This window comes from Gouania willdenowi, chromosome 20, assembly GCF_900634775.1.
Source record: "Gouania willdenowi chromosome 20, fGouWil2.1, whole genome shotgun sequence".
Classification (NCBI taxonomy): Eukaryota; Metazoa; Chordata; class Actinopteri; order Blenniiformes; family Gobiesocidae; genus Gouania; species Gouania willdenowi.
Window position 1 is genome coordinate 9,433,268 of NC_041063.1, and position 21,038 is coordinate 9,454,305.

The 21,038-nt window shown below is 36.8% G+C and overlaps 1 protein-coding gene across 1 annotated transcript in view; it reads right to left on the reverse strand.

Annotated features, from left to right (window-relative positions):
* The window catches only part of LOC114454180 (collagen alpha-1(XXI) chain), a 51,773-nt gene that overhangs the window by 12,577 nt on the left and 18,158 nt on the right, over positions 1-21,038 (reverse strand). The window contains 17 exon segments of the mRNA XM_028434442.1: positions 281-352; positions 4,333-4,386; positions 9,125-9,178; positions 9,251-9,295; positions 9,409-9,444; positions 10,984-11,037; positions 11,528-11,581; positions 12,863-12,916; positions 13,243-13,296; positions 13,391-13,444; positions 13,894-13,953; positions 14,061-14,072; positions 15,055-15,132; positions 16,272-16,445; positions 17,143-17,365; positions 17,434-17,599; positions 18,677-18,863. Of these exon segments, the coding sequence (XP_028290243.1) occupies positions 281-352; positions 4,333-4,386; positions 9,125-9,178; positions 9,251-9,295; positions 9,409-9,444; positions 10,984-11,037; positions 11,528-11,581; positions 12,863-12,916; positions 13,243-13,296; positions 13,391-13,444; positions 13,894-13,953; positions 14,061-14,072; positions 15,055-15,132; positions 16,272-16,445; positions 17,143-17,365; positions 17,434-17,599; positions 18,677-18,863 (1,431 nt within the window).

A 21,038-nucleotide genomic window follows, 5' to 3' on the forward strand; every position in this document is an offset into this window, starting at 1 on the left:
TAGTGGAAACTAAGTCGACCACTCTCAGTGGTTGATTATGTGGGCGGGGCTAGAAGCACTGCTACAGATAGCATCGTCTGACCCAACTCATCAGCTGCTGATATTCTAACTGTTTAGTTGTTGAAGATAATTTAAACATTACAGATTCCTGACTGGATTGAGATCAGGGGGAATTTGATGATCAAAGGTTAGTGGTCATGAACCTGAGGGAGATGTGTGTCAGAGGAGCATCTATGGATGAAGATCATTAGAAGTGAAGCTGTGTTTGAGCCTCACTCACCTTCTGACCAGGTGGACCAGGTGGACCATGAGGACCAGGAGAACCAGCGTTCCCAGGCGTTCCACACGTTCCCTGAAGAACACACACGTAAGTTGTTTGTGCTGCATTTGATCCAAACAAAGAGCAGCTGAAGGTCGTGAGTACACACACTGTGAACGGATTAATAATCATTAATATTCATTATTATCATCTCAGACTCTACTATTACTGAAAACTGTCTGTGACAATCACAGAAACACATTTACTAATGTGTTGCAGTCAGAGTGAAGCTGATTAGGATTATTTTTCTATTCTCAGGAAGTCTTTCCTCTCATGGACTGAACTCTAAACGTTCTTTTTAGGCTCCACTGGCTTTGTAAGATCTACTTTGAGAAATATATTTGTTATCACAGAGCAGTAAAACATTTGCATACAATTTTACTTTTGTCATGGTTTTATATTGATATACAATTTTATTTCATAGATTTTTTTAGCAGCAAAAAACACAAAGTACAGAGAAATACAAAAAGTGACTAAAGTCGATCAGATCAAGTGTTCACATGGATTCATAGTAACACAAAAATGGCCTCAATAATTATTATTTTACTGGCAAGAACCACGCCACCACAAAGTGATATATTAATTATTTAAAGTGATTTGGAGAAGGTGGGAGATTCTTCAAAGACTCATCTGGAAGGGTCATCAGGTACGAGTGGGAGGAGCTCTGTAGAGTAGCAGAGGGAGATTCAGAGTAGGGGTTCAGCCTCAGGCGTAGAATAAGGAATATTAAACTGAGCTGAGATGAAAATGCACTTGTCGCGAATCCTGGAGGTTATTACGTATGTAGGAGCGATAGGCCCACAAGGACCTCAGCGTCCCGGTACCTGTACGGTCCGGTCTGGAATTCCTGCTGAAGCGGAGGTGGAGGCTGTGCCGATGTGAAGTGAGTCGTTTGAGTAATGATCTGAAGTAAAGCCTGAGATGAGGAGCACTTGTTGTAGCTGTTTTTGATACCAGTGGCCATTTTTCCGGTTTTGTCAAAAAAGAGTGAATGGTAAGGTAGCGCACACGCTGAGTATCTGGAGTTGATGTTTCTAACCAGAGGTTTGTAGCAGCTGAGGTATGAGTTGAGGCTGAATACATAATGAGGGAGAAAGCTCTTAGCTGGTCTGTTCTACTGCGATGAAGCATGTATGCTAGAGAGTCAGGAGTATGGATGGTGATACCAACAGTTTTTGATGGTGGTGAGAACTGAAGCAGGTGAAGTAAAGGGAACATTTGGAACACCTGAGGAAGCTGAAGAAGACGGCATGGGTGATGAAATTAAAAAAAAGGACATAACCTCCGAGGAGGGAAAAGGTATCTGATATGTAGCGGAACAGGCTTTGAAGCACGTCCGGCCGGTCAGGTAGGATGATAGTGCGCTGGGAGCAAAGCTATTGAGGATTGTTTTTGTGAAGCTATGGTGAGGCTGGCTAGCTGAGGTGTTGGTTGGTTGAAACCAATGTGTTGTCATCAAGCTCTACAGAAGCATGATAACAAGCCATTCATTTGATTAAGGTGTGTTGGAGCAGGGACACATCTAAAAGTCTCAGGAATCTGGCCATTGAGGACTGGAGTTGCCCACCCCTGCACTAACCAGTCACTAACTAGTCACTAACCTGTCACTAACTGGTCACTAACCATTCACTAACCATTCACTAACTTGTCAGTAACCTGTCACTAACCAGTCACTAACTAATCACAAACTAGTCACTAATATGTTACTCACTTGTCACTAACTAGGCACTAAGCAGTCGCTAACCTGTCACTAACTAGTCACTAACCAGTCATTAACTGGTCACTAACCAATCACTAACTAGTCATGAACTAGTCACTAATCTGTCACTAACTAGGCACTAACCTGTCACTAACAAGTCACTAACCTGTCACTAACTAGTCACTAACTAATCACTAACCAGTCACTAACTAGTCACTAAGCTGTCACTAACTAGTCACTAAACTGTCGCTAACTAGTCATAACCAGTCACTAACTGGTCACTAACCATTCACTAACTAGTCACGAACTAGTCACTAATCTGTTACTAACCTGTCACTAACTAGGCACTAATTAGACACTAACTAGTCACTAACTAATCACTAACCAGTCGCTAACTAGTCACTAACTAATCACTAACCTGTCACTAACTAGTCACTAACCTGTCACTTACTAGACACTAACCTGTTACTAACCTGTCACTAACTAGGCACTAATCAGTCATTAACTAGTCACTAACTAGTCACTAACCAGTCACTAACTAGACACTAACCTGTTACTAACCAGTCACTAACCAGTCACTAACTAGTCACTAACTAGTCACTAACCAGTCACTTACTAGACACTAACCTGTTACTAACCTGTTACTAACCTGTCACTAACTAGGCACTAATCAGTCACTAACTAGTCACTAACCAGTCACTAACTAGGCACTAACCAGTCACTAACTAGACACTAACCTGTTACTAACCTGTCACTAACCAGTCACTAACTAGTCACTAACTAGTCACTAACTAGTCACTAACTAGTCACTAACCTGTCACAAACCTGTCACTAACCAGCCACTAACTAATCACTAACCAGTCACTAACCAGTCACTAACTAGTCATTACATAGCATACTCATCGTTTTGGGACAAAGCAAACTTCCTGACATCGTTGTGAGCAACAGAGTAGAGTGTGTGTGCTCCACTGTAAACATCAAAGAAAATAATGATGCATTATTGAGTAAAGATGTCATTGTAAATATTAATTATTTTGTTAACCAATAAAACATTTGGTGTTACATTTAAAAAATAAATAAATAAACAAAAATGTAAATACAATAAACGTGTGTGTGTGTGTGTGTGTTTTGTTTAATATATTGACAGTCCCTATAAATAGGTAATCTGGTCATGGCTAATTGGACGGCCAAAAACACCTGTGACAAAAATCCTAAGAAACAACCAGGCAATAGTCATTACAGGCAATTTGTCCAAACAAATATAAAGGATCAGTTGTGGCTGTTGTGGCTGCCTTTTACCACGTAGATAATAATAATAATAATAATAATAATAATAATAATAATAATAATAATAATAATAATAATAATAAATAAATAAAGGGAAAAGGAAAAATATATTTACAAAATAGTAATAATTAAAACATAAATAAATAATTAAAATAATAATAGTTGGTTTTTAATGATAGAAGGATGAACTAGATAATATATTCATTAATGTAATGATTAATGATAATAATTGAACAAAAATAATAATAATAACTAAAAAGAAAAGAAAAAACAAGTTTACAAAATAGTAATAACAAAAATAAAGAAGAAGAATAATAGCTATTAATGGTAGAAGGATGAAGTAGATAAATACATGTATTAATTTAATGGTTAATGATAATAATTGAAAAATAATAATAATGAGTGAAGAAGAGAAGGAAAAAAAAACAATGATAATGTTTCACGAGTCCACAAGTACACAGATTGAAAAACAGCCATTAACTCTGTCAGATTCTCACTCAGATAAACAGGAACATTAAGGGGGGAGTAAGCCCTGCTGTTTGTGGAGCAGCATCTATATCTATATATTAGTATCATTAGCATCATTAGCAACATTAGCATCTATAGCACCATTAGTACTGTATCATTAGCACCATTAGCATCATTAGTACTGTATCATTAGCACCATTAGCATCATCAGCACCATTAGCGTCATTAGTATCATTAGCATAATTTGCACCATTAGTATCATTAGCACAATTAGCTTAATTAGTATCATTAGCGCCATTAGCATCATCAGTATCATTAGCACCAATAGCATCACTAGCACCATTAGTATCATTAACACTATTAGTATCATTAGCACCATTAGTATCATTAGCACCATTTGCATCATCAGCACCAATTGCATCATTAGCACCATTAGTATCATTAGCACCATTAGTATCATTAGCACCATTTGCATCATTAGCACCATTAGCATTATTAGCACATTAGTATCATTAGCACCACTAGCGTAATAACTCATTATAGCATCAAATACACAGACCTTGGGACCATCATGGCCTGGCTCTCCAGGCAGCCCTTGAGGTCCCTGGACACCCTGGATAAAGAGAGAGGAATGAGACCAAAGTATCTCTGGTGTGGACACACACACACACACACACACACACACACACACACACACTGGTTCTACAGAACCACTTACTGGTGACTTTAGGACCTTTAAACTAAAGTGTTCTTGTTATTGTTGTTATGGTGAAATGTTTTATTTTTTTCTACATAACATCTCCACAAGAGGCTTGAAAAATAAACTCCATGACAGGAACCAGGGGGTGTTGCACAAAAGTGTGATAAATCCATCCAGGATAAAGGAGAATGTGTGGTTAGACTAGGTCTGGTCAGTGCTCTCTTGGATAAATGAGTTGTATGTTTGCTGAGTCATGGTAAGAAGACGTGGTGTAGTGAAGCCAGCTGAAGATGTTTGAGATAAGTGGGCGTTCACGGCTTTTTTAAGAAGACCATGAATTTGATCACAGAATCACAGATGAAAGTATGGATGATGGACGCTCAGCTTCCTTTACAAATGTGAACAACTGATGCGTCTGCAGCAGGATGAAGAAATAAAAGACATGATACAGAAAAAAGGAAAATCAATGCTGCTAAAAAGGAGAAAGAGAATATTTAAGGCAGACAACAACCAAATGCGTTAATGCTTAAATATACCAAACATGTAGATTTCATAAAGTGAACTGATATAGTCACAGTAAGAGGAGGTGGAGCTGATCACTTTTGTAAATAACTGATTAATACATTTATCATAGTTTATCATAGAATTGAATAGAGCAGAATAGAATACAATAGAGCTTTATTTATCTCCCAGAGGAGAAATTTACGAAACAAAAAGTTGGATGTGAACTCAGTTCTCCCACAGAAGAGGTGAGAATTCTACCACTGATCCAACATTACAACACACCAACATGCTATGTTATATATGAATATATATATATTTCTACAAATGATCTGTAATCTATAATTCAACAAATAAAATTATAATCCATTTAAATCAAACCGCTGACAGCAATCCCACAAGCAGGATTTATTAGTATTACAAAATGACTAAAAGACAGATAAACAAATGAAATAAATAGTTAATGTAAAGTTAAAAAGTGAAGTCAGAATAATGTCAAACCCTTCAGCTCCAAGAGTACAGTAGTACAGTATCCATTTTCTTATTTTTAGGATACTCTTGAAAAACACATCTACTATCAGTTATAATGCATTCATAATGAGTAAAGTCAGATAATTCTGTATCTTTTGTAACTTTTCAGTGTTGGTGTTTTATTAGTAAGGAAAATATTCCTATTAAACCGTCTTCTCACTTTCATTGCTAAAATCTAGTCTTTGTATGTTATTTTTGTCTTTATATATAAACTATGATTATTAAAAGATTAAAACCCAAAGACGACTGACAAATAAAATGACTATTTATAATATTTGGGTGAAGAAACATGTAAAAAAACCATGAACATAATGTAAAACAGTCATTTTTCACAGCATTGACAGCAGAGCCACAGCAAGGCTAAATCACCATGGTTACAGGTTAGCTGTAAAGGCTAAATCACCATGGTTACAGGTTTGCTGTAGAGGCTAAATAACCACGGTAACAGGTTTGCTGTAGAGGCTAAATAACCATGGTTACAGGTTAGCTGTAGAGGCTAAATCACCATGGTTACTGGTTAGCTGTAGAGGCTAAATCACCACGGTTACAGGTTAGCTGTAGAGGCTAAATCACCACGGTTACAGGTTAGCTGCAGAGGCTAAATTACCATGGTTACTGGTTAGCTCTAGAGGCTAAATCACCATGGTTACAGGTTAGCTGCAGAGGCTAAATCACCACAGTTACAGGTTAGCTGTAGAGGCTAAATCACCACGGTTACAGGTTAGCTGTAGAGGCTAAATCACCACGGTTACAGGTTAGCTGTAGAGGCTAAATCACCACGGTTACAGGTTAGCTGTAGAGGCTAAATCACCACGGTTACAGGTTAGCTGCAGAGGCTAAATCACCACGGTTACAGGTTAGCTGCAGAGGCTAAATCACCATGGTTACTGGTTAGCTGTAGAGGCTAAATCACCACGGTTACACATTAGCTGTAGAGGCTAAATCACCACGGTTACAGGTTAGCTGTAGAGGCTAAATCACCACGGTTACAGGTTAGCCGTAGAGGCTAAATCACCACGGTTACAGGTTAGCTGCAGAGGTTAAATCACCATGGTTACTGGTTAGCTGTAGAGGCTAAATCACCACGGTTACAGGTTAGCTGTAGAGGCTAAATCACCACAGTTACAGGTTAGCTGCAGAGGTTAAATCACCATGGTTACTGGTTAGCCGTAGAGGCTAAATCACCACGGTTACAGGTTAGCTGTAGAGGCTAAATCACCAGGGTTACTGGTTAGCCAGAGAGGCTAAATCACCACGGTTACAGGTTAGCTGTAGAGGCTAAATCGCCACGGTTACAGGTTAGCTGTAGAGGCTAAATCACCACGGTTACAGGTTAGCTGTAGAGGCTAAATCGCCACGGTTACAGGTTAGCTGTAGAGGCTAAATAACCACGGTTACAGGTTAGCTGTAGAGGCTAAATCGCCACGGTTACAGGTTAGCTGTAGAGGCTAAATCACCACGGTTACAGGTTAGCTGTAGAGGCTAAATCACCATGGTTACAGGTTAGCTGCAGAGGCTAAATCAGCATGGTTACAGGTTAGCTGTAGAGGCTAAATCAGCATGGTTACAGGTTAGCTGCAGAGGCTAATTCACCATGGTTACTGGTTAGCTGTAGAGGCTGAATCAGCATGGTTACTGGTTAGCTGTAGAGGCTAAATCACCATGGTTACTGGTTAGCTGTAGAGGCTAAATCACCACGGTTACAGGTTAGCTGTAGAGGCTAAATCGCCACGGTTACAGGTTAGCTGCAGAGGCTAAATCACCATGGTTACTGGTTAGCTGTAGAGGCTAAATCACCATGGTTACAGGTTAGCTGCAGAGGCTAAATCACCACAGTTACAGGTTAGCTGTAGAGGCTAAATCACCACGGTTACAGGTTAGCTGTAGAGGCTAAATCACCACGGTTACAGGTTAGCTGCAGAGGCTAAATCACCACGGTTACAGGTTAGCTGCAGAGGCTAAATCACCATGGTTACTGGTTAGCTGTAGAGGCTAAATCACCACGGTTACACGTTAGCTGTAGAGGCTAAATCACCACGGTTACACGTTAGCTGTAGAGGCTAAATCACCACGGTTACAGGTTAGCTGTAGAGGCTAAATCACCACGGTTACAGGTTAGCAGTAGAGGCTAAATCACCACGGTTACAGGTTAGCTGCAGAGGTTAAATCACCATGGTTACTGGTTAGCTGTAGAGGCTAAATCACCACGGTTACAGGTTAGCTGTAGAGGCTAAATCACCACGGTTACAGGTTAGCCGTAGAGGCTAAATCACCACGGTTACAGGTTAGCTGCAGAGGTTAAATCACCATGGTTACTGGTTAGCCGTAGAGGCTAAATCACCACGGTTACAGGTTAGCTGTAGAGGCTAAATCACCACGGTTACAGGTTAGCTGTAGAGGCTAAATCACCAGGGTTACTGGTTAGCCGTAGAGGCTAAATCACCACGGTTACAGGTTAGCTGTAGAGGCTAAATCGCCACGGTTACAGGTTAGCTGTAGAGGCTAAATCACCACGGTTACAGGTTAGCTGTAGAGGCTAAATCGCCACGGTTACAGGTTAGCTGTAGAGGCTAAATCACCACGGTTACAGGTTAGCTGTAGAGGCTAAATCGCCACGGTTACAGGTTAGCTGTAGAGGCTAAATCACCACGGTTACTGGTTAGCTGTAGAGGCTAAATCACCATGGTTACTGGTTTGCTGCAGAGGCTAAATCACCATGGTTACTGATCCTGGATAAACGTGGCCGGCTTTCATTCAATAAACTTGGGGATGAGTTTTTATAGCCATTTTTCCCAGGCTTTTTACCCCCCATGCAGGACACAAAAATTAGCAGTGTTTCGATTGTTCTAGCTAATTCTAATGTCAATGCTAATGCTAATGCTTTTTAAACAGCCACCATGTTTATCCAGAGTACGTTGGATGTTCTGATTTATTTCTCTTTTCAGAGGCTGTTTTTCTAAATGTATAAATGAACGTTGAATGAAATCTATTCTTTAATAAATAAAGTATAAACTTTATAAATTAACCTGATATTTTACTGCTAAAGTCAAGTCCCTTTAGGGCCAAAAAGGTTCTAACATCATGTTTTATCTTCAACAAATCAAATGAAACGTATTTTTGTCAGATTGTTGTTGAGTCTCTGGGATGTTTGTCTCCATGGAAACGCTCCATTCATGTAAAATAACAGTTAATCAGTGTAATGATTTTTAAATATAGGAGCAGTTCACAAATATATATTCAATTACAGATGTTCAGTGTGTTTAAATATGAACCTTTAACCTCACATATGTCAGTCTTATACATCTTATTGATAAGATGCCTTTATTGATCTGATCATGTTCTCCTCTACCATGGAGGGGTCGTTAGAATGGTTTATTAATCCACTCTAACTGTAAAAATAAACCAATAAAATAACATCAAAGTTGATTCCACTCTAACTGTACCTTCACACTAGGCCCACAAGAGGGCAGCAGAGGCAAAGGCTCTAATTCACAGAGCCAATAGGAAGAGTTAATAAGGGTTGGTTTAAATAAGCTGTATTTAGATTTAACAGACATTATTAACAGACATTATCAGGCTGATTCTCACAATGGATAAACAATCAAGGATTATCACTGACCAGCATTCCTTTGATACCAGGGGGTCCTTGTGGTCCTGGTAACCCTTTATCTCCCTAAAGTTAGGAGATCAATATGATGTTAATCCATTTAAATTACAATCAGTGTAAATCAGAGTCAGGTTTCACCATGGGTCCCTGTAGGCCTGCTTCTCCAGGAGGTCCTGGACCTCCCTGTGGATAAGAAGAAACCAGGATTAGATTATTATTATTATTATTATTATTATTATTATTATTATTATTATTATTATTATTATTATTATTATTATTATTATTATTATTATTACCACAGCACCAACAGGTCCAGCATCGCCCCGAACCCCCTGAGGACCCACACACACACACACACACACACACACACACACACACACACACACACACACACACACACACACACACACTGGTGTCTATTATTAAAAACACTGTTTCAAGCTTTATTAATTAAAAACATGAATAAATGTACTTATTCCATCTCAATTAGTGAATACATGTTAATACAAATGTATTATTGTTACATTATTATTATTATTTTGCAGATCCTAAACTTGCTCAGCTCTTAATTGTGTGTACCCAACAGGCTCCACCCATGGATCATCTTAATATATCTATAATATATATCTATAACAATAAAAAAAAATGTTAAACGTCAGTGGTGCCGGCATTTGGTCATTTAAAATTCAATATTTCTATGATTTATGATATACTAAATTACTAAAATACTAAAGCACTAAAATACCAAAATACTAAAAATACTAAAGGACTAAAATACTAAAAAATACTAAAGTACTAAAGCACTAAAATACTAAAATACTAAAATACTAAATTACTAAAATACTAAAATACTAAAATACTAAATTACTAAAATACTAAAATACTAAATTACTAAAATACTAAAATACTACACAAGCTACAGAAAACTTCCATTAAAACCACTGTAACACGTGTGTCATTAGTGGAGTCAAACTTTTCTTTCCTGAGATGACATCATAACCATGATGTCTTTCCACATAATACATTATATTACATTATATTACATTATATTACCTAATATTATATTGGGCCCTTCCTTGTGCATCAGATGCTGTATAATGTGAGCAGTTCTGCCCCCTAGTGGTGGAGCATCTGTTCATCAGAAGCTTAAATCAAAGCAAGCTGCTTTATTTTTATTATTAATAGTTTTACACACAGTGTGTAATGAAGCTCAGAGCTGTTAAAGTAACAATAAAAAGCAACAAAAGAAGGAAAACCTAAACAGGCCAATATAAAGTTTAATCATCAGTGAACAGAACCAGTCTGGACCACAGAATGTTCTGGAACTCACAAACATTAGAAATGATATAAATTATAAGCTTAAGGCCATTTGTTTAAGGGACTTTAATAGTAGCTAAAAATATAAAAGATGTGCACATAAAAACAGCACTTTTCTGAAGACTTAAAGTCATAAATCCTTCCATTGATCAGTCCTTTGCTGTAATTAAGACCAATGTACTACACCTGACATTCATTAGCATTAGCATTAGCATCATTCCCTGAACTACTTCTCTCTACCAGCCTGTTTAAAATTGCACTAAAACCTGTTCCACCATAATGTGTTTATATATAATATGTAATAATCTTATTGTGCTTCTATTGTTTCTTCTCACCATTCTTTAAAATGCATTTGAAAGATGCCTTTATTTGAATAAAATGTATTATTATTATTATTATTACATATTCGTCAGAGGGATACGCACTAAATGGAAAAGGTTTGCAGCCATTTTTACACGTTTTAATAACAGGAAACCTTTAAAGAATCCAACCTTTAGAAATATATGGAAAAGATGGTTGAAATAAACAAAAAACATTTTTGAAATTCAATTTACCATTGGACCAGGCTCTCCAGGAGGTCCTGGTTCACCCTTTTCACCTAGAAGACCCTGCACACACGTACGTACACACACACACGCACACGCACGCACACGCACGCACACACACACACACACACACACACACACGCACACGCACACTGGTGTCTATTATGTGAATTAATGGATTAGTTTGAAAAGTTCACATCAATAATTTTTCAAGCTTTATTAATTATTAGTTTATGTAATTAGTACTTATTGTGCTTATTACATCTCAGATTAGTGAATACAGGTTAATACAAATGTATTATTTTGTGTTTCTGTTACAGATCTTTTGCTCTGGATTCACTGCTTCACAATGACACTTTTTAGCTGTAATTATGGAAACTTTTCGTATGTTCTCATATTTTTATATGCAAACTATTCAATAGGAATATTTAGAAAGACTGATTCACTAAATGTGGCTTTTATTCTGACAAATATTCATAATTCATCGATCATTTTGTAATAAAAATAAGGGTAGTGTATATATGTATATATACTTTAGTGTAGTCGGTCCTACCTTGGGTCCTGAAGGTCCTGGTACTCCGTCTATTCCTGGATTACCTTTGTCTCCCTGAGCAGTAATACATGAAATAATCAGTTAAACTACATGTTTACAATACTAGTACTACATGTTCAAAGTATTAGTACTGTGAAGTAGTATTTGTTTACAGTAGTATATGTTAACAGTAGTATATGTTTACAGTACTATATGTTTACAGTACTATATGTTAACAGTAGTATATGTTTACAGTAGTATATGTTTGTAGTACTATATGTTTACAGTACTATATGTTAACAGTAGTATGTGTTTACAGTACTGTGTTTACAGTACTGTGTTTACAGTACTACGTTTACAGTAGTATATGTTTACTGTAGTATATGTTTACAGTACTTAATGTTTACAGTAGTAATTGTACCCTCCTTGCTACCTCCAATACCTGACTCTCCTCTTTCTCTATTCCTAGTACTATATATTATCAGTATTATGTATTTACATTAGTATATGTTAACAGTACTATAAGTTTACAGTACTATATGTTAACAGTAGTATATGTTTACAGTAGTTTATGTTTACAGTACTATATATTAACAGTAGTATATCTTTACACTACTATATGTTAATAGTAGTATATATTTTCACGAGTATATGTTTGCAGTAGTATATGTTACCAGTACTATATGTTAACAGTAGTAAATGTTACAGTACTATATATTTACTATAGTATATGTTTACATTAGTACATGTTTACAGTACTATATATTTACTATAGTATATGTTTACAGTAGTATATATTTACATTAGTATAAGATTCCAGTAATACATGTTAGCAGTAGTAAATGTTACAGTACTATAAATTTACTATAGTATATATTTACATTAGTATAAGTTACCAGTTGTACATGTTAGCAGTAGTAAATGTTACAGTACTATGTATTTACTATAGTATATGTTTACAGTAGTAAATGTTACAGTACTATATATTACTATAGTATATGTTTACAGTAGTATATGTTACAGTACTATGTATGTCCTATAGTATATATTTACATTAGTATATGTTAACAGTAATATATGTTAGCAGTAGTAAATGTTACAGTACTATATATTTACTATAGTATATGTTTACAGTCGTATATGTTACAGTACTATATATTTACTATAGTATATGTTTACAGTAGTATATGTTACAGTACTATATATTTACTATAGTATATGTTTACATTAGTATATATTTACAGTACTATATATTTACTATAGTATATGTTTACATTAGTATATATTTACATTAGTATATGTTTTCAGTAGTATATGTTTACAGTAGTATATGTCAATAGTAGTAATTGTACTCACCTTGCTACCTCCAGTACCTGGCTCTCCTCTCTCTCCCATAGGTCCAATCTCTCCCTGCTCAACAAACAAAAGTATTCAATGTCAAACTTTATCTTTTCTCACATTAACATTAGTGAAACATACAGAGATAGTTTACTAAAGGAGTTATGGCTGTAAAAAATAAAATGACTCATTTCTAAAATATAACACATGAGTGTGTAAGAACATGCAAACTCCACAAAGAACGGGTGCTAGGACCCAGAATCCAGACATGTTGCCTTAACAATGATGGTCTACTCATACATAAATATGAGGTATTTATATTTTAGAGAAAATGTGTCTCATATAAAATAAGTTCTGCCCATTATTGATGTTATTTAATGATGTTTAAACTTTAATACCTTTATCCCTGGCTGCCCAGGACGCCCTGGAGTACCAGGTTTACCTTCTTTACCCTAAGATGGAAGAACAAGTAATAGTTCATTTGTGTTCAGAATGGGAGCATGTTCATAAAAAGATAAATACTAAAAACAGAAACCTCACACTTACATGTTTACCATCAGGTCCTGGGGGTCCTTCTCTTCCTTTCTCACCAGGAACACCCTAACACGTTATTGAAACAGATTTATTCTACCATGATGATGACATTGTTTGTATTTCTATAATCAATCAGGTGATTTGATAATAGTAGGGCTGGGACGATAAGAAATAATCAGTTTCACCATAACAATAAAAGATCTTTGGAAAGGACACAGACACAAAAAAGATCATTTGTTTAAAACAAACATGTTTTCATTTGACTTTAACTCTAAATATAATCACACACACTGGGTGACCTTCTCAACAAAAAATAAACAAACCAAAACAATCTGGTGTGTAGTAGACGGTGTGGGTTTTATTTTTTTTGACTGACATAAACATTCCCAGAAGAAGAAAATCACCTTAAAGAAACAGATGTGAAAGGTTTCTGTATGTCAAAGACTTCATTTATTGACATTAATCACGTGATCAATGGTTTATTATTGAGAGGATGATGTATTAACGTGTGTTACCATAGGTCCTGGAGGTCCAGGCTGGGGTGAGTCTTCCTCTTCTGTTCTATCGTCAGAACACTGAGAAAGAACACATTTAGTGGGATTCAAACCTTTAGGAAGTGTTACTGTAGAACAACCATCAATACAACCAAGGTGTTCAGATAGTGGGAAAGGATTAAACTCACCCGCTCATCATCCTGTGTATGAGAAAAAGGATTTTACTACAGAGTGACATTCAGACGTGTTGATTATGGCGTCACATCAGAGCCAAAAAGTCACACGCGTGAAAACAAGAACCGTGCGCATAAAACCCTTAGCTAGCATGCTGGAATGTATTAAAGAGGGCGGGGCTATGGTGACAAAAAGCATGTGTTTGGGGAGCAAATAGACATTTCTGCTACTCTTCTCTCTGATTGGTCAGATTAAACACCTCCTGTCTCCAGTGCTGAGTTGGGCGGGTGTCCCACCCTACAGTAGCTGTGGTGCTGCATGCATCAGTCACGGTAGAGCTCTAATCACACTATTCACACTGTCATACTGTCATTATTAATGTGTTGGAGTTTAATGCTGTAAGGCGACCAATCAGAGATAAGAGGAGTAGCAGTGAGCGTCTATTGGCTCCTGAAACACATGCTTTTTTAGAGTAAAGTACAGTAGAGTATCTTTAATCATCCCACGGTGGGGACATTTACTGTCATGGCAGCTCAGCTTTGTGGCAGTGGCTATCCGTATGGTTGCCGTATCAATATACCGAGATTCTATCCATACGCAGCGCCCCTCATTGGCCAGTTTAGGTCACGTGGCTAAGACTAAACCTAACCGTAAACCTAACCTTATCCCTAAGCCTAAAAATTGTTGCAATATTGGGTTACAACCTAACCCTAACCCTAAGATGCTACATACGTGTACTTTGGTAAACGTACCAATAGCCTGGGGGTTGTACGTACGACAACCGTACGAATGGACACTTTCATGCTTTATTCACCATAGCCCCGCCCTCTTCAATAAGTTCAAGCGAGCAGAAAGTGATGTCGAGCGCACACGTGCGGGAGAATTCACCTCATAGAAGGACTGCGAGCGCGCTAACTAAGGGTTTTATGCGCGAGGTTCTTGTTTTCACGCGTGTGGCCTTTTGGCGCTAATGTGACGCCATAGCTGATGTGAAAATAAACGTTTTACCACAGAGTAGATTTCACACGCCGTCTCTCTCTCACTCTGATACGGATCACAGTACAAACGCAGCTTCTGTATATGCACCTGAGGAAAATAAATAATAATAATAAATAAATAAAACGTGTCATCACATTGGGCTGCACTAAACTATTCACTAAGGGCTCTATTCTCCCGTCTGGACTTAAGCGCTTTTTTGCGCGCCTGCAGTTACGCAGATGGAGTTTTCCCAACGCTTGTAAATGTCATTGAAATCCATGAAAATCATAAAGTTCACTTTTCATTTGAAACGCCTCCATTGTTAAACAATGTAACAGTTTGATTTGATCAGATTATTGCAGTGTGACTGAGTCTTGATTATCATCATCATTATCATCACCTTCATCATCATCATCATCGCTGTAAAGTGTTAGATGCTGGAGATATGAGGAAATAACTCGGCCGCAGAGCGTCCTGCTGTAATACAAAGGGATGTTTGCAGTGAAACAGAACTATTGGCTTCCATAATACGCTGTTTTAAATATAAATAGTTTAAAGTGACCTGAGCTGAGCCTCATTAAATATGTGTGGGAACAGTTTGTGGTCCATCCTCATCTGCATATGACTGCTTGTTTCACTCTGTAGTGGATCAAACTGTGACTTTACGTTGGACATAGTATGAAAATAGTTGAATCACTGTGACCAACGTGGACAGAAGTCTACGTCTGTCAGAGTTGTAATTAAAGCATGAGTCTGTGTGGCTAAAATGTAACTAAGTCCATATTTTTAGTGCAATATAATGTTCCACCTTATGGGGGCGCTGAGCTTATTCCAGGGTTAGAAGCGCATAAGAGGAAAAGGACTTACACACACCGGAGAATGCGCGTAAAGCCAGATTTGAATGGGAACACCCACATTTCAGGGCTACTCCTCCCACAGTGCGTAACTGGGATGATGGCGCGCAGCGACTGACTTAAGTACAGGGAGAGAATAGCACACAGCCAAAAACAGCGCCGCTGCACGGCTTTTTGGACTTACGCACATGGGAGAATAGAGCCCTTAGTCATTAGTAAATCAATACATTTCAGAAGCAATCAATCAAATAACCATCGGAAAGAAAGTGCACCTTTAGCAGTTTTTATGCTTCTTGATCTTATTTTATAGTCAACAGCTTTACACAAATAGTCGTGTTCAGATCTTTGCTATTAATTGACCAACTGTTGGATTCTCATGTTATTCCGTCTCACCTGCACAGAGACGTCAGCTCCAGGCTTCTTGGCCACCTGTGTTAATCCATTTATATAAATAGGCTCCACTGGCTCTAACAATAGTTTCTGGATGAGACGATCGTCCAGGAAAGCCGTGACCGAACGTGGCCTCACCACCAGTTTCAGCTGATGCCATTTTCCATTAAAGAGAGCCTGAAGGACAGAGCAGGGAAAGGTCAAATATTAATCATTAGATCATTATGACAAGTTAAAGTCAGGATGTGAATTACATTCTCCTAAATCCAAACTGGATGAATGTGAAATTGTCACGTTTTTAAAGGATCCGTTCCATTGAGCAGTAAATCCTGTGACGTGTTCTTTAAATATCCGGCAAACATTTATAGTTCACAGAGTCTGAAGGAAACCACTTCCTGTTTCCACCACAAACAAACACAGCCGCTCCTGTTCAATGGCTGGAGTTTCTGCCATCGCTTGTAGTTGACAAATCACAGGCTTTCTCCTCATTCTACATCAAAGCAAACCAAATTAAACGTGGAAATACATGGTGAGCATTTACAGCCCTGGGGTGGTGGGGGGGGGTGATTATTACCCTGTGAACCACACAGAGATGAATGTACCCAAGGTAAAAACTGAGGACTTTCCATGTGTTAAATACAGTGTAGAGTCTGTGTTTTCATACTTTGATCTTCACCTTGAGCTGAAAGGGTTAACGGTAAAATAACGGCTTTGGCTCCTATAAATCCTCCCTTTAATAATGTCGATGATAACTAAAGGTTCACCTTAAATTAGAGGAGACAAGAAGAACAGCTGAAAAGTTTTTATATTCGCCATGCATCTTTTATTTTATCATAATGTCTATAAAGAGATGATTTAATTGTTCAGTTCAAACCTGGAGTCCTGAGGTGAATGACGCTCTCTGTTCTCTTTGTGTCTCACTAGTCGTAGTAAAAACCACTTCTTTGCGTTTCCCGTTGAGCGTCACTGCCACCTGGGTCTCCCGTTCCTTTGAAAGCACTCTCCAGAGGTCAAAGGTCAATTCTCTTGTCGTATCCTTCAGCCTCAGGGTGGAGACGAACACGTACGATGGAGGGAGGCCTTCTGGGAAGATATCTCTGAAAGATGTCCTAGTTATGATGATTGGGTCTTGTTTAGTCAATGGTTTGAGTTGATGATGATGTACCTGGTGTTCTCAGTGATGTCTGTGGACCAGGTGAGGGCGTACGCCTCCTCTGAGACTAGAGAACCTGCAACTCTCTGAGCTTTAGTGTCAATGTTCAGACCAACCATGAGTTCAAAGCCTTTCTCATCCCGAGATGCCACTGGGATCCGAGTCGGACAAACGGACTCTGGAAAAAAAAGCCTCAGTGTAAAAACATGTGTGTTAATACAAAATATAATAAAAATATAATGCAAAATATAATAAAAATATAATGCAAAATATAATAAAAATATAATGCAAAATGAATGCAAAATAATAACAAAATATAATGCAAAATATAATACAAAAATAATGCAAAATAATTACAAAATATAATGCAAAATATAGTACTAAATATAATACTAAATATAACAAAATGTAATGCAAAATATAATACAAAATTAATGCAAAATATATACAAAACATAATGCAAAATATTATGCAAAATATAAAACAAATTATAATCCGAAATATTATGAAAAATATAATACAAAATATTATGCTAAATATAATACTAAATATAATGAAAAATATAAAACAAAATATATTGCAAAATATAATACTTAATATAAAGCAAAATATAAAACTAAATTTAATGCAAAATATAATACTAAATAAAATGCAAAATATGATACAAAATCGATATTATTGACTTGTCGATATTAGTTACCTATCAATATTATTGACTTATTAATAATAGCGACATATCAATATTATTAACTGTTGACATGTTGACATTGGTGTTGGTTTTTTCACTGAAAACCCTGATGTCTATTATGTGGTCTTAGATGATCATTTCTTTTGTTTACGTGTAACTACTGGGCTGGTTGGACTTGATGTTTCATTGACTGTTTATGTAAATTGGAGAGCTTTACTCTCTGCAGGGACGCAGAGGGAAGCCAAAGAGTCTTTGGAAGTCTCTATTAGGTTGGTCCAGAATGTTGTTGTAGCACAGTGTGATGTGTTTTAGCAGATGTTTCTGTGTTAGATGACGTTTCCCTACCCTTGGATGTGGAGACTAAAACAATCTTTGGTATGATATCCAAAAAAACAGGACAATTAGCAATGATCACATTCTAGTTGATCATAAGATGTTGAAAAAGGTCGCATTTATTTTATTTTTCTCTTCCTTTTGACTACTGCTAGGTCAGATGTTCATGTTTTTGAGGTGAGACGACTAAGTATTATTACAGCAACAAAAGCAGTAAAAACCAAAGTTTCTGACCTTCACACAGCTTTTGTTCCATGGAGTTCTGAATATGATTAATCGTGGTGTAGTCTTCAGCGTATAGAACATAGGATGCTGAGGGTTTGTTGGCAATTGACATCAGCTCTGAAGAAGTAATCTCACTACCAACTCCCACAGCAAAAAGAGTGATGGCAAGTGAACGAGCCTCCATACTGGCATCGACCTACATCAGAGGAACATTAGGTAAATATTAGGTAAACATTAGGTAAACATCAGAGGAACATTAGGTAAACATTAGGTAAATATTAGGTAAACATTAGGTACAAATTAGGTCAACATTAGGTAAATATTAGGTAAATATTAGGTAAACATCAGAGGAACATTAGGTAAACATTAGGTAAATATTAGGTAAATATTAGGTAAACATCAGAGGAACATTAGGTAAACATTAGGTAAATATTAGGTAAACATTAGGTACAAATTAGGTCAACATTAGGTAAATATTAGGTCAACATTAGGTAAACATCAGAGGAACATTAGGTAAACATTAGGCAAACATTAGGTAAACATCAGAGGAACATTAGGTAAATATTAGGTAAATATTAGGTAAACATTAGGTATATATTAGGTAAACATTAGGTATATATTAGGTAAACATTAGGTAAACATTAGGTAAATATTAGGTAAATATTAGGTAAACATTAGGTATATATTAGGTAAACATTAGGTATATATTAGGTAAACATTAGGTAAATATTAGGCAAACATTAGGTAAACATTAGGCAAACATTAGGTAAACATTAGGCAAACATTAGGTAAACATCAGAGGAACATTAGGTAAACATTAGGTATATATTAGGTAAACATTAGGTAAACATTAGGTAAATATTAGGTAAATATTAGGTAAACATTAGGTATATATTAGGTAAACATTAGGTAAATATTAGGCAAACATTAGGTAAACATTAGGCAAACATTAGGTAAACATTAGGCAAACATTAGGTAAACATCAGAGGAACATTAGGTAAACATTAGGTATATATTAGGTAAACATTAGGTAAACATTAGGTAAATATTAGGCAAACATTAGGTAAACATTAGGCAAACATTAGGTAAACATCAGAGGAACATTAGGTAAACGTTAGGTAAATATTAGGTAAACATTAGGTACATATTAGGTAAACATTAGGTAAACATTAGGTAAATATTAGGCAAACATTAGGTAAACATTAGGCAAACATTAGGTAAATATTAGGTAAACATTAGGTAAATATTAGGCAAATATTAGGTAAACATCAGGTAAACAACAGAGAAACATGAGGTAAACATTAGCTAAATATTAGATAAAAATTAGGTAAATATTAGATAAACATCAGAGGGGGATTTCATCAAACTCAGCTCAGGTTTAACCTTAGTTACCATAGTTACACAGTCCGTGGGTCAAACCTGCTCCATTATTAAAGAAGTCATTTAGTGAAACAGAATATCATGGTAAATGCTTAATTGAGGTTTTAAGTTGATTAATGACGATAGAATCATAGTCTCATTACTTGTTTAATGTGAACCGTATTTTCAATTAGTTTAATTTTAATCAGTCTTCATGTGTTTAAACCATCAGTAATAATAATATGCGTGCATACGTGCATATCCATCGCTCTCCGTTTACTGCACGGTATATGTCCATATTCATTGAGGATCCAGATTCCAGAGATTAATAATGAAAAAGCTGTGAATATACAGAGAGAGAGGGGCTGTTCAGGGACAGTCACAGGGCAGAGCACTAAGGCTCCCTGATGAAAAACTCCATGAACAGTGTTGCTTTTCAGGAGGTGATCAGCGTGCACATCTTCCGTGCGTGCTGATAACCTGCACCGGGAGCAGTGTTGGATGTGACATCCTTCTGTTCATTTGAAATTAATGTTCCAAGAAACAGTTTTGATGTGATTACAGAATCTCTCCCTGTCCTGGTCACACTGCCCTAAGCAGGCCAGATACCATCTTACACTGATAACATTTGTCAAAGTCTCTCCTCAGAGACTGTGTCATTGTTATGATTAGCGCTATCAGCACCATACAAAACCCTGAGATCTACAGATTCATTGGGACACACACACATGGAAACCTCTGAATCCCAGACCAGTCTGAGTCTAAACCTCTTTGACCAAATAAACCCTGTGTCTGCTTCTGACCAATAAACCCTACAACTTGACTCTGTCTCATTTCATTCAAAACCGCCACAACACTATTCATCAAAACACTCACAAGTCTCATAAATTACATTCTATTTAATTGTGAGTTACAGCATGTCTTTTATGAAACGCTGACAAGTGTTAAAAAACTTACCAAACCCACATGATGAGTGTGTGATCACATGCTTCAGTTGTTCTCCATGATAAAT